Raw genomic sequence first — 13891 nt, 5'->3', positions numbered from 1 at the left:
GCCACAAGAAGAGAGAATCAATTTTGCACAGCACCTCAAAGCTGGACAAGAAGCGATGGATGGAAAATGATCAAGAAGAGAAGCAACCTAGAACTAAGGAGAGGTTTCCTGACAGTTAGAACAATTAGCGTATTTTTCAGAGTACAAGACGCACTGGAGTATAAGACGCACAAAGGTTTTGAAGAGGCAATTTTTTTTTAAAAAAGTAGGTAGGTAGATAGAGGGAGAGAAAGAGAGAGAAGTATGGTATGTAGGGACAGAGAAAGAGTAGTTAGGTAGGTAGGAAGGTAGATAAAGGGATAGAGAGAGAGAGAGAAATACAGTAGGTAGGTAGGGAGAGAGAGAGAGTAGGTAAGTAGGTATATGTTTCCAGGTGTATTTATCCATGTGCTGGAGAAGGAAATCACTGACAATCTGCAGCACCTAAGACTTTGTTTCTGCTGGCACAGCACTTGATCAATGTAATTCTCATCAATCAGTTAAAGAGCTTTCCAAAGGTGGGGGTTGCACTATGCAAACCTCCCAAAATGACCCATTTTTCACAAAAATGGGCCCATTTTTTTTTAAAAAGGCATGAATAGCCTTGGGGGGGAGGCTTGCAGAGTGCTCCTGTGGGGAAGGGCAAAAATGAGCAAAAATGTCCATTTTTTTGCAAAAATGAGCCCGTTTTCTGTCAACAAAATTGCATGCATAGCCTAATGGAAACTTCTAGAGTGCTTCTGGGGACCGGGAGGAGAGGCAAAAGACGGCTCAGTTTTTGTTCATTCCTGCCCTCCCCAGCCTCCTGGAACTCTTTCAAAGCCTCCATAAGGCTATGCACAGCCATTTTGGTGAAGGGGGTATGGCTTCAGGAGGCAAATAATGCTGTGTTCGATGTATAAGATGCACCCAGATTTTCAGCCTCTTTTGTGAGGAAAAAAGGTGTGTCTTATACTTCAAAAAAATGCAGTAATTAGTTGAACAACTTGCCTCCAGAAATTGTGAATGCTCCAATACTGGAAGTTTTAAAAAGAGATTGGATAAACATTTATCTGAAGTGGTGTAGGGTTTCCTGCCTAAGCAGAGGGTTAGACTAGAAGACCTTCAAAGTCCCTTCCAATTCTGTTATTCTATATTCTATTCTAAAGAATTTGTTAAATTTATCTACCTGAATCCCGTAATCCCTCATTTTATATGAGGTTCACTTTGTTTCAGATTTGCTCCTCTACAGTTTAAAGATTACACTTTCTAAAAGTTTTCACACCACAAGCAAGAAAGTAGACACAAGAACAGTGTATTCCTCATTTCTTAAGAGCTACACTTAGAGGTTACAACATCTCAACACATTTACTGAATAAAGACTCGGCTGAGAGAGAGAGATCATCCACAGAACGGAGGTGATTTCAAGGTTGACAAACACAGACTTTCAAGTTATTACAGAGCAATACTCACAATCATCCACTGTTAGACCATCTTGGCTTTTTTTTTTTAAACAAAAAAAGTTGATCAAACTTGACACAAAATGTAATAGTTTTGTTTAAATATCCTTCTTTACAAAATCTTGGCTACTGCCCTATGAATGTCCTTGTTTCGCAGAGTATAAATGATAGAGTTGAGAAGAGGTGTGATCACAACGTAAGAGACTGCAATTTGTTTATCACGATTAGATGCTGAATCAGTCTTTGAAAGCAGATACACGCAGACAGAAGGGCCATAAAATAAGGAGACTACAAGGAGATGGGAGACACAGGTAGAGAATGCCTTAACTCTCCCCACACCTGATTTCATTCGTAACACAGAGTGAAGAATAAATCCATAGGAGGTCAATATAAAAGTAAGGGGACCCAGAAGGACAAATGAGCCTATACCAAAAATGAAGTCCTCAATAATACTTGTATCACTACAAGCAAGTCTCAACACCATCGGCAATTCACATATGAAGTGATTGATCAGATTGGGACCACAATAGTTTTGGCAAACGGCACAGACAATACAAATCACACAGATCAAATGAGCAGTGATCCAGCAAGCTAAAGTGAACTGCAACTGGCACTGTTTGCTCATGAGAACAGGGTAAAGTAATGGGCGGCAGATGGCCAGGTAGCGGTCATAGGCCATCACCCCCAACAGGAGAGCCTCAACAATACCTGTGGCCAAGGCGATGTACATCTGGATCATGCAGAATGCTAAAGAAATGGCTCCATCTCCAGCCAGGAGCTGAGTCAATATGAGAGGCATGGTGCTGGTGACATAGCAGATATCTACCCCTGCAAGTTGGGAAAGAAAATAATACATGGGTGTCTGGAGTTTTACATCTGCCTGCACCAATAAGATGATTAGCACGTTCCCCAAAACTGTAAGCAAGTAGATGATGAGAATGATCCCAAAGAGGAGAAGTTGGATTTTTCTCTGGCTGGTGAGTCCCAGCAAGATGAATTCCTTGACAGAGGTGAAGTTCGTAGCTTCTGTCATGGCCTCCTGTCTGAGGAGAAGGAAAAAGAATGAGGGACCATTAAACTGACTATTATTTTTAAAACTTGGAATTACACCAAAACACAGCCATGACAACCAACAGCCATTCCTCATATCAGGAATTATTCCAGGAAATCATATTATCAACATTTGAAGATGAGTTTGCTTTGATGCAGGGAACATCAAAATTACTATCAGGTAAAAAAAAAATTATCCGGGTCTTATTTTCAATTTTCCTTTATCTTAATCAAAATAATTTTTCTCTAGATATAATTTTAATGAGAATTTGGAGAATTTAAATAATTTATTTGGGGTGAAATCTCTCTCCTTATTTGTCAACTGTAGCTTTTAGGGGGGGGGTCTTCTCAGAAAATCTAAATATCTGATCTTTATTCCTATATCTTAATCAAAGTAATTTTTCTCTAGATATAATTTTAATGAGAATTTAGAGAATCTAAATAACCTATTTGGGGTGAAATCTCTCTCTCTCCCTCTCTCTCTCTCTCTCTCTCTCTGTCTTTCTTTTCTTTTTTTGTTTTTTTGCCAACTGTAGCTTTTATGAGGGGGGAGTTCTTCTCAGAAAATCCAAATACTTGATCTCATGTTAAGAATTTTTTCAGTTATTGCAGTCCTATTTGACTGACAAAGCAAACAAAACAGGAGCAATTGACTTTGATTATTTAGCTACTTTTAGCCATGGATTTAAATAAAATTTTATGAACTTTTTCAGGGATGGTAGTAATACATTCAGTTATTTCTTCTGTAGCACTGCAGACTAAAAAGATTGAAAATGTTTGATACAGTTAGGTAATTCTGCAAAAAAAAAAAAAATAGCACAGCTTCAAAAAAAATTCCCTGCAGGAAAATATATATTTTTCGCACATTTATTCATGATTTTCAATTCATTGATGGCCACCAAAATAAGGAAATATAGATGTGAGTACGGTATTTGAATAGATATCTCAAATATTGTGTCTATTTTCAGTAATATTTTAAAAAGCAAAAAATCGGTAGCGATTCTCAGTCATCCAGGTCAAGGTTCTCCCAAAGCTGCCTTTTCAGGAGGCAACTGGACTTTCTCCTTTTTTTCTTTTGAAGACATTTTGCTTCTAAACTGAGAAGCTTCTTCAGCTCTGGCAGGATAGTGGGGAATGGAAGGAATTACATTCCTTGCAGACAGCTGGTAATCTGCATCCTTTTAGAGAAGATCTAAGAGGTTTATCTATGAGTAGTGTTCTCAATTCCTGTGGACACAAATAAACATCCAAAGGACCCTCTAAAAGAACCTCCTGTCTCCAAGGAATATAAATCTTTCTATTCCCCACTATCATGTCAGAGGTGAAGAAGCTTCTTGGATGAGAAGCTAAACATCTTCAAGTGAAAAATCAAGGAAGTTCAGTTGTATTTGAAAAAAAGAAGTTAGAACATTCCCATATTAAACTTAATTTAGTCTACTGACACAGAGATTGATTTTCCAGGAAAACAAAGATGATCTCATCAGATCTACGTTACCTTCCTTGGACTAGGATGTAATCAAAGCTGGATATAGTTAATATGTGGACTACAGATGACCAAGGATTTCCAGAGCTGCAGATTATCTGTTTTCTCTAATGGCAGAAAAGAATTTTACCTTTCTGCTTCTCAAGATGTTCCTCATCCATCAATAAATGAGCCAAGTGTGTTGTCTGCTGCTACTAAAATGTGCAGTACGATGATCCATTTGCATTTTATGAAAGCCAGATATTGTGCATGTGTTCTGGAACTGGTGCTTGTCCCTTGAAAGACCCCACAGAAACTCTCACTGAAGGTTTTTCAGTAAAACCTGAAAGAGTTCTTTGGGCAGGAGCTCAACATTCATGACTGCTAAGAGTATCTAAATTCCCTTAGGAGAATAATACACTCTCTGGAGAAGTCTTGAAATTATTACAATGTGTGAACACATACAGATCAGTAAGGGATTCTGCATAATACCATTGGGAATACAAAACTTTTTTTGCTTTTCTTTCTCTTCAAAATTAATGTTGAAAGAAAATTGCTATGTGAGCAGGATCCCAATGAAAATTTTCTTGTCCCTTTGGTCATTTCCACTACATTTTTCCCTGCTTTGTTGCTCCTCATCTTGACCTCTTGGATTTCTTAAAAACCTAATCAATGACAGAACATTATTTGAATATATCAGAGGTAAAATAATGAATAGCCAACAAGCTCTGTCTATGTCCATTTTCAAACCCAAGAAAGGTTGCGTGGGTTTTTTTACGTACAGCCAGTATGGTAGGTTCCACTAAGGTCCTCCAATCCAGCAGGAAAATATTGAATAGAGATTATCTAAGACATTTGACCGCACCCTATAAAGGGGAATGCTGTCAAACAGAAGGCTGTTGGATTGTACCTAGTTTGCACTAATAAAGAGTTGTTCTTACTGTTAGCTTGAGTCTGCCTCTTCCATTCACCTGATCTAACACTGGCGTTAAAGGTGGGATAAGAGGCAACTAGGCACAAAAAGAGCTGACTGACAATCCAGCAAAACAATCCAGCTGGAGCTAAGCGCTGCATCGAGTGGCCATCTTTAAGCGGCAAATTCAAAATTGCCTTCACTGGACCAGATGACAGTGCATGACCCACCAGCTCCATACGACCCAGGCACCGAGCACTGGGACTTCTATATGATGAGGTTCGAATGTTTCCTGAAAGCTAATGACCTTCTTGGTCTCTCTGAGAACTACAAGAGAGCCATGTTCCTCAGCTACTCTGGTGGAAAAGTATTAGACACCACCAAGGACCTGTGCGAACCAGCGCCGGTACAGACAGTAGCTTGGTGGTGCTTCAGCATACATTGAGGATGCACTACGCACCCAAACCATCGAAATACCAGTATGTGCAGAGGCACAAATTCAACCTCTGTAACCAAAAGGAAGGTGAAACGATCAACCAATATGTTGCCACGTTTCCCAAAGCCATAGCATATTGCGAGTTTTGAGACTTAGATGAACTGTTGTTGGACAGAATTATTTGTGGCATTCAAAACATCGGCCTGCAAAGAAGATTGCTGGTAAAAACCAATCTCATGCTGCAAATAGCCTTAGATGAGACCAGAGAGTCCTCGACCAAGTTGACCGAAACATTGCAAAGGCAAAATAGCCCCAAGAGCACACACAGAACAGCCGAGGTGCATCGTGAGACTGAAGAGCAAGACCTCTGAAAGCAATGATGTTTCTGGGACGCAATCTGCCAATGCTGCGATCGCAAGGGGCACATTGCAAGAGTCTTCAGGAGCAAGTTTCCAGCCATAACACCACTAAAACCACCAGCTATGCAGACTGCAAGACTACGTCCACTCTGTCAAGAGTCTTGGAAGCCACGGCAGAGAGCGGAGAAAGCAGATGCCAACGACATATTCCAGACAACCATCAGAAATGCAAGGCCCCCCTCCTCATTGATAGATCTCCATGTAGCATGGAGATCGATATATATGCTGATCTTGTTGTATTCGGGTCATTCACATGTAATATTGAGATTGTCTTGGCAACATTTCAGCGAGGTCTCACTCACCATCCTCAGCCTCAGGATGGTGAGTGACACCTCGCCGAAACGTTGCCAAAACAATCTCAATCTTACATGGGGAAAGACCCAAATACAATAAGATCAGCATACCTACACACATGAAAATATATCTATATCTATATCTATATCTATATCTATATCTATATCTATATCTATATCTATATCTATCTCTATCTCTATCTCTATCTCTATCTCTATCTCTATCTCTATCTCTATCTATATCTATATCTATATCTATATCTATATCTATATCTATATCTATATCTATATCTATATTTAATCTATCTATCTATTATTCTAAATTTAACAAAATTTAAATTAATTTTTATTATAACATTTCATTACATCATCCTGCACCCTTCCAAAAGTAGTGCCATCTTATATCTCTTGCCATTTGTAGTATTTATGTTCTAATTGCTTTCTTGGTAGATCTTATATGGACTTTTCTTGGCAACTTTTCATTGCATATCTTATAAAGATTCAAAACCTTCCATCCGTTCCTTCCATCAACTTCTCTTTGGCTATCACTGATGCTTCTGCCAAAATTTCTCTCATCATTTCTGCCTAATTTTTCCCCACTTCTTCTTCTTTGTTTTGGAGTCTGGGGTAAAGTTCCAATCTGTCAAACTCCTATTTCAATATTCCACTCCTGACTTTTTCAACCATCCTCAATCTGCTGTCAATATCACCAAATTTCTGTATCTTTGTTCATCTTTTTCTTCAATTTTTTGAACTCTACCCACAAATTTTATCATCATTTAGTAAATATTCTCAATTTTTCAACTACTTTTCCGTTCTTTGTTCAATATTTTCCATTTTCCTCTCTATTCTTATTTGTATTTTTTGAATTTCTTGCATAATCATTTGTAATGTTACTTCCTTTTCTTTTTCATGTTGCACCATTCCTCCAGATAATAAACACTGCCACTATATCTTCCAAAGCTTTTTTATTAAATTCCAAACTAGTTCACTGTATTCTTTCAAGTCAAGGCTTTCTTTTCACTCCAATCCAGCTATTGATAGTACCCCAGAGGAGCACCTGTATACACAGTCTGTGCTCTTCCCACTTTCATTTTCAATAAACAAGCTCAGAAACCTTGAAATGTAGATCAAATGTTCAATGAAAACAAGAAAAACAATGTTTCCAAACCTCCAAGCCTCTAAGTGGCAGTTACTTTTTTTCCTCTGCTTTTACTCCCCTCTTTATATTCCAAAATTAAGGAGAAAAGTTCTTAGAAAAAATTCAATAGAATGTTGAAAAGAGAAAAAGAGAGAAAGTCTTAATCAATAAGTATTTTAAAAAAAGAAAAATAGAAGAAGAAAATAAAAACCAGTCCAGTATAAAAAGTAAAAAGCATTTGTAAAAATTCAATAAAAAAATTAAAGAAAGATAACAGACTAGGTTTGACTCAGGCTTAATGTCGCCGCTTAAATTCTTCTGTGTTTGATTTTAACTTTACTTTTGATCTTTTGGGGTGTTCTCTTATCTAATAATAAAATTTATCTCACTAATTAGACACACTTTTTCTCCTGCTTTTCTTCTCTTCTGGAGCTGTCCCAAGTTTCAACAGCTTCAATGGCTGCTTCTCTGTTGCCGGAAAAAAAGAACTTCTCCTGGATTTACCAGGGACTTTATGATGTCCCTGGGATCAGCAGGATGTGCCCTTCTCTATCACCATCTCTACGCACGGTTTAGGTCCAAAAGGACCGTCCAGAAGCAGAGATATCAACAGCAATCTTGGAGCTCTAAGATCACACGTTGTATCATTGTGACGTCAGCTCTGCCCCCAATCTGCCAGTGTTTTGTCTTTTTGTCCTAAATAGTGGTTGTGGCAGTCCAAAGACTCTCTAAGACCCACCCTCCAACACTAACAGGGCAAGCCACTAGAACAAGGGACAGCAACCTCAAAAAACTCAAAGAGCCTCAAAGCTCCTAACTGGAAGCCCCCCATTTAATTCTTGAGTCGCCTGGAAGTTTGATTCCCCCCCGCCAGAGTCTTCTCTATGGACTCATAGACTCATCTTTTTTCCTCTACCTGTCCTAACTGAAAGTCATATAAATTGTGGGGCCAACCAATGATAGAGATCTGAAGGAGAGGAATAAAAGAGCCACATGCGGCTCCAGAGCTGCGAGTTGCTCACTCCTGCACTCGAACATAAACAGAAGGCAAACCACACTCCCTATTGGAGTTATGATATTACCTGGTTTGGATAATGAAAGGTCTGCAAGAAATCAGGAAAGCTCAGAGAGACCAAGCACCCTTCATTTCAACCCTCTCCAGTTGGTGAAACCCTAATTCCTGGGACATTATTTTGCCAAGAATATAAAATTTTACTGAATAAACCACACTGGAACAGCTCTGGATTTCCCATGCAAAAGCACACATACTTTGTTGTTCTTGTTGTTGGTCATTAAATCATGTCCAACCCATCATGATCCCATGGACAATGTTCCTCCAGGCCTTCCTGTCTTCTACCATCCCCTGGAGTCCATTTCATCTCACGTTTACTGCTTCAGTGACTCCATCCAGACATCTCATTCCCTTCTTCTTTTGCCCTTTATCTTTCCCAGCATCAGACTCTTGTCCAGTGAGTCCTTCCTTCTCATTAGCCAGCCAAAGTACTTGAGTTTCAACTTCAGGATCTGGCCTTCTAAAGAGCAGTCAGGATCGATCTCCTATAGGACTGACTGGTTTGATCACCTTGAAGTCCAAGGGACTTTCAAGAGCATAGTTAATCCCTCCTTTCCCCTACAAGCAACCCACAATCCAAAACATCCACCAAGCACTCCTGTTCATTTTGTTATGGGAAACAGCCAGCCACATTGGAACATTTACTTGGTGTGTCCTTGAGATGACAGCAATGTCTCATGGAAGCTGACGGATGCTTGAATACCATTCTCCCACCCTTGCATTCCATCTTCCACCCTCTCCCTGTTATTGTCAAACTGAAGAAAAAATGAAGGTGAAAGTGTGAATCAGTCTTGACACTTAAACTACAAATATTCTCCTTTATTGCAGAAAGATTATTATTCCCAGAACTTTAAACATGAAAAAAGACAAATTTATAGACAGAATGAGCTTTTCCTAAGAAATATGACACGAACAGGTCTTCAAGTCTTGAATTCAAATCACAAGATATGTGTGTCCAAAACGGTATGTGACCCTGTGTTTATCACAAGGTGAATTTTTGTAAGCAACGTGCTGTATTGCTGTAGTTGTATATTGACTTCTGTATTTCACATGATTAGATTCCAGAAATAAAAACCTTTTTATTGAGAAATTAGATGTTTTTCTATTTTAGTTCAGAATATACATGAATAAGATTCCTAATCTGTTTTTTGCCCCAAAACTCAGCTTCATGTTAAAAATTTTCTCTGATTGTGTGGGAGGCATGGAAGTAGTGAGTTGAAAGAATATTTCCTTCCCTCTTTGATATATCTAAGCTTTTTTGTTAGTTGTGTAGCAATGTTTAGGTCCTGGTCTAATGAATGGGAGGATTGTGTATGTTATGATGTCCATAGAAGTGTTGAAAGATAGATCCACTGCTTCTCATCCATCAGTGTTTGTTATTACTCTCTATAATTTCCCAGTTGTCCACCAATGTAGTAATCTCTATTTGTGTTGTGCTGCAGTTCCATAATTACCATTTAATTACAGCTAAATATTGGGTGAAAATTCTAATACTTACACTCGCAGTATTCCTAGATGCCATCTTGGAATAGAGAGATGTTCTACTGAAAAAAATATTCCTTTTTTCTCAATAACTGGAATTCCTTTATTGATCTTTTTCTGTCAATGGAAATATATTTGAGTTTGATTATCAGAAAAAAAGGAACTATGGTCTAATATTAGAGAAAGAGGATACAATTTAAACATGTTTATAATTACAATAAAGAAGATCCTAAACCACTTATTTATATATTTTCCATTTTTCTTTCTTTATCTTTTTTTATTTCTTTTCTATTTATTTACCACTTTTCTTTTTTCCTCTTTATTTTTTCTTTCATTTGAATTGTGCTTACTTTCTGAAAAAATCCTTAATAATTTTTTTTTAAAGTACTCTTGTTTTCTTACATTCTTCCTTTCTTCTCTGGAAATAAAGTGCCGGGCTCAGAAGAACATTTGTAGAATTAATCCAGGATGGATTAATAATCTAAGATGAGCATCACGATGATACAAAGTTGTTGTGTTCATTGAAAATTATTCAGCTGTTCCACTGATTAATTGTTCTAACTAAAGAAGCAGACTTTTAGATATTTGCAAACAATGCTCATATAATCAGTCACAGTTAGACCCCTGTTAGACCAGTGGTATTTTATAACAGAAAAGTCGGTTACACATGACAATACTTTTATTGTGACTTTTCTTCAAGAGCCCTTCTTCACAAGATCTTGGCTACTGCCCTATGAAAGTCCTTGTTCCGCAAGGTGTAAATGACAGAATTGAGCAGAGGTGTGATCAAAACGTAGAAGATTGCAATCTGTTTATCGTGATCAGCAGCTGTGTCAGTCTTCGGAATTATGTAGACCCAGAGCAAAGGTCCATAAAACATGGAGATCACAATAAGATGGGAACCACAGGTAGAGAAAGCCTTAAATCGGCCACTGGATTTCATTTGTAAGACAGAATGAAGAATAAATCCATAAGAGGTCAATATAATAGAAAGGGGAACCAAAAGGAAAAATCCTCCTATGCCAAAAATAATGGCCTCAATAATACTTGTATCACCACAAGCAAGTCTCAACACCATGGGCATCTCACATATGATGTTATTGATCTGATTGGGGCCACAATAGTTTTGGCAAAGAAGGCAGACAATGTAAATCACGCAGACCAAAGGAGCCGATATCCAGCATGTTGAACTGCACTGCAACTGGCATCTCTTGTCCATGAGAACAGGGTAAAGTAAAGGACGGCAGATGGCCAGGTAGCGGTCGTAGGCCATGACCCCAAACAGGAGAATCTCAACACCCCCTAAGGCCACTGCAATGTATATCTGGATCATGCAGAATGCTAAAGAAATGGCTCCATCTCCAGCCAGGAGCTGAGTCAACATGAGAGGCATGGTGCTGGTGACATAGCAGATATCTACCCCTGCAAGTTGGGAAAGAAAATAATACATGGGGGTCTGGAGTTTTACATCTGCCTGCACCAATATGATGATTAGCAGGTTCCCCAAAACTGTAAGTAAGTAGATGATGAGAATGATCCCAAAGAGGAGAAGTTGGATTTTTCTCTGGCTGGTGAGTCCCAGCAGGATGAATTCCTTGACAGAGGTGAAGTTCGTAGCTTCAGTCATGGCCTCCTGTCTGAGGAGAAGGAAAAAGAATGAGGGATCTTTAGATCAACTCCCATTGTTAAATATAGAAAAAACTGTTGTGGACAACTAACAGCTATCTTTTCATACCAGTGTAATGAAACTAAAGACTAAAACATTTGAAGAACGGTTACAGGAACTGCACAGGTCTCTTCAAGTGAAGAGAAGGACCAAGGGAGACATGATAGCAGTGTTCCAATATTTGAGGGGCTTCCGCAGAGAGGAGGAGGTTAAGCTATTTTCCAAAGCATCTGAAGGCCTGATAAGGAATAACAGATGGAAACTGACCAAGAAGAGATTCAACCTGGAAATAAGGATAAATTTCTCTGGCAGTGAGAGCAATCAACCAATGGAACAGCTGGCTTTCAGTTGAAGTTGTGGCAGCTTCAAAACGCTTTCAAGAAGCCATTGGACTGCCATTTTTCAGAAATTGTGTAAGGTCTCCTGCTTGAGTAGGTTGGTTGGACCAGATGATATATAGGTCCCTTCCAACTCTCTTAACCTATTAATGATTCCAGGAATTTGATAATGGGTGTGTTTTGATGCATGAAACCACAAAATTACTATCAAGTAGAAAAATATTCCTGCTTCTCTATTTTTATATCGGTTTTCTTTTAGCTAAGACAAGACAATTTCCTTTAGATGTCGGTTTAAAAAGGAAAAACCTAAAAAAACCTATTTTGAATGAAGTTCGGTAGGGTTTTCATTTTTGCAATATATAGGTTATTGTGAGTTTTTCTTTGTTGACAGAATGTACTTTCACATCTATCATCATTCAAACTCAAGTCAACTTGTTCTCTTCAGTTACTGCAGGACTGTCAAGCCAACTGAAATAATATTAATACATTGCAACCTTTGCCTTTTCACTTAAAAAGTCCATCTGAATTTTTACATTTTGTCATTAGTACTAATTTATTCCATGATTCGTTTGGTAGTGATGCAAACTTAAAAAAAAAAAATCCAAGGAATTTGTTACCACTTGGTACATGTGCAAAAATTGCCCTAACTTCTGAAATTGCAAACATTTTCTCATGCTGGGGAAACATATATAACACAGTTCTATTCTTGGTTTGCTACTTATGAGTGGAAATCAAAATAAAGAACTATGACCGGAAATTTCTTAAATGCATCTATTTCAACATTGCTTAAATAATAATTTTACATTTTCAGTAACAGGTTAAGAACAAAAATGCTTGCTAAATGAAATGTGCCTTTCGAGTCTTTCAAAAGGAAATAAAATAAAATACCTCGATTGCATAATTGATAATTATTTGGATTTAGGAAATAAGTTAGATCTTGCTCATATCAAGTTTATTTTTCGCTAGTTACATAGATTATTTTTCAAGGAAAACAAACGTTATCGAAATAGACTCAAGCTCCACCACTGGAGTCTTTTAAGAAGAGACTGGACAACCATTTGCCTGAAATGGGATAGGGTCTCCTGCTTGGGCAGGAGGTTGGAGTAGAATACCTCCAAGGTCCCTTCCAACTCTATTATTGTTTTAATATTCTTTTAAACATGAAAATATAAAATAAATAATTTCTTTTAATTAAATATAAATATTTAAAATATTCTTTTAAATATGAGCCAGCAGTGTGCAGCCGCCGCCAGAAAGGCCAATTCTAGGCTGCATAAACAGAGGGATAGAATCAAGATCACGTGAAGTGTTAATACCATTTTTTTCATGCCTTAGTATAGTGTAGCCTTTATTGTCATCGTACAAAAAATAAATACAACGAAATTGGTTTTAGGCTCACTGGTAAGGCCACACTTGGAATACTGCATTCAGTTTTGGTCGCCACAATGCAAAAAAGATGTGGAGACTCTACAAAGAGTGCAGAGAAGAGCAACAAAGATGATTAGGGGCCTGGAGGCTAAAACATACGAAGAACGGTGGCAGGAACTGGGTATGTCTGGTGTAAGAGAAAGAAGGACTAGAGAAGACATGATAGCACTGTTCCAATATCTCAGGGGTTGCCACAAAGAAGAGGGAGTCAAACTATTTTCCAAGGCACCTGAGGGTAGAACAAGAAGCAATGGGTGGAAACTAATCAAGGAGAGAAGCAACTTAGAACTAAATAAATTTCCTGACAGCTAGAACAATTAATCAGTGGAACAACTTGCCTCCAGAAGTTGTGAGTGCTCCAATACCAGAAGTTTTTAAGAAGATGTTGGATATCCATTTATCTGAAGTGATGTAGGGTTTCCTGTCTAAGCAGGGGGTTGGACTACAAAACCTCCAAGGTCCCTTCCAACACTGTTATTCTGTTCTATTCTATGTTCTATGGTTTTTTTTGTCAGATTACACAGAGATGTCCTTTCAGGGAAGCTCAGGGGAGAATCTTTCCAAAAGCAAACATCATAGAAATACTCAAAATGCATCAGCAATGTTTATTCTGAATTTGAATAAAGATGTTAGAGCATGTTAGAACATACCTATATTAAACCAAACGATACTAATATACATTCTTTTTCTGGAAAAACAAAGGTGATCTCGTCAGATCATCATTCTCTTCTTTGGACTAGGAAGCTAAGCAAAGTTCTTGGTTATTTCTTGGA

At 38.1% G+C, this 13891-nt stretch overlaps 2 protein-coding genes across 2 annotated transcripts; both read right to left on the bottom strand.

The window, feature by feature from the left end:
* Positions 1-1530: 1530 nt before the first annotated feature.
* On the bottom strand, positions 1531-2451 carry LOC148046423 (olfactory receptor 5M5-like). Its single transcript, XM_087712026.1, has one exon. It carries the CDS (start codon positions 2449-2451, stop codon positions 1531-1533), a length of 921 nt encoding a protein of 306 aa, XP_087568152.1.
* Positions 2452-10395: 7944 nt separating this feature from the next.
* On the bottom strand, positions 10396-11340 carry LOC106546088 (putative olfactory receptor 2W6). The gene has a single exon (XM_014062863.2). It carries the CDS (start codon positions 11311-11313, stop codon positions 10396-10398), a length of 918 nt encoding a protein of 305 aa, XP_013918338.2. The 5' UTR covers positions 11314-11340.
* Positions 11341-13891: the final 2551 nt, after the last annotated feature.

This window comes from Thamnophis sirtalis, unplaced genomic scaffold (assembly GCF_051295495.1).
Source record: "Thamnophis sirtalis isolate CommonGarterSnake01/CBP01778 unplaced genomic scaffold, rThaSir2_p1.2 scaffold_4, whole genome shotgun sequence".
Taxonomy (NCBI): Eukaryota; Metazoa; Chordata; class Lepidosauria; order Squamata; family Natricidae; genus Thamnophis; species Thamnophis sirtalis.
This window is presented reverse-complemented; position numbering and strand designations above follow the sequence as displayed.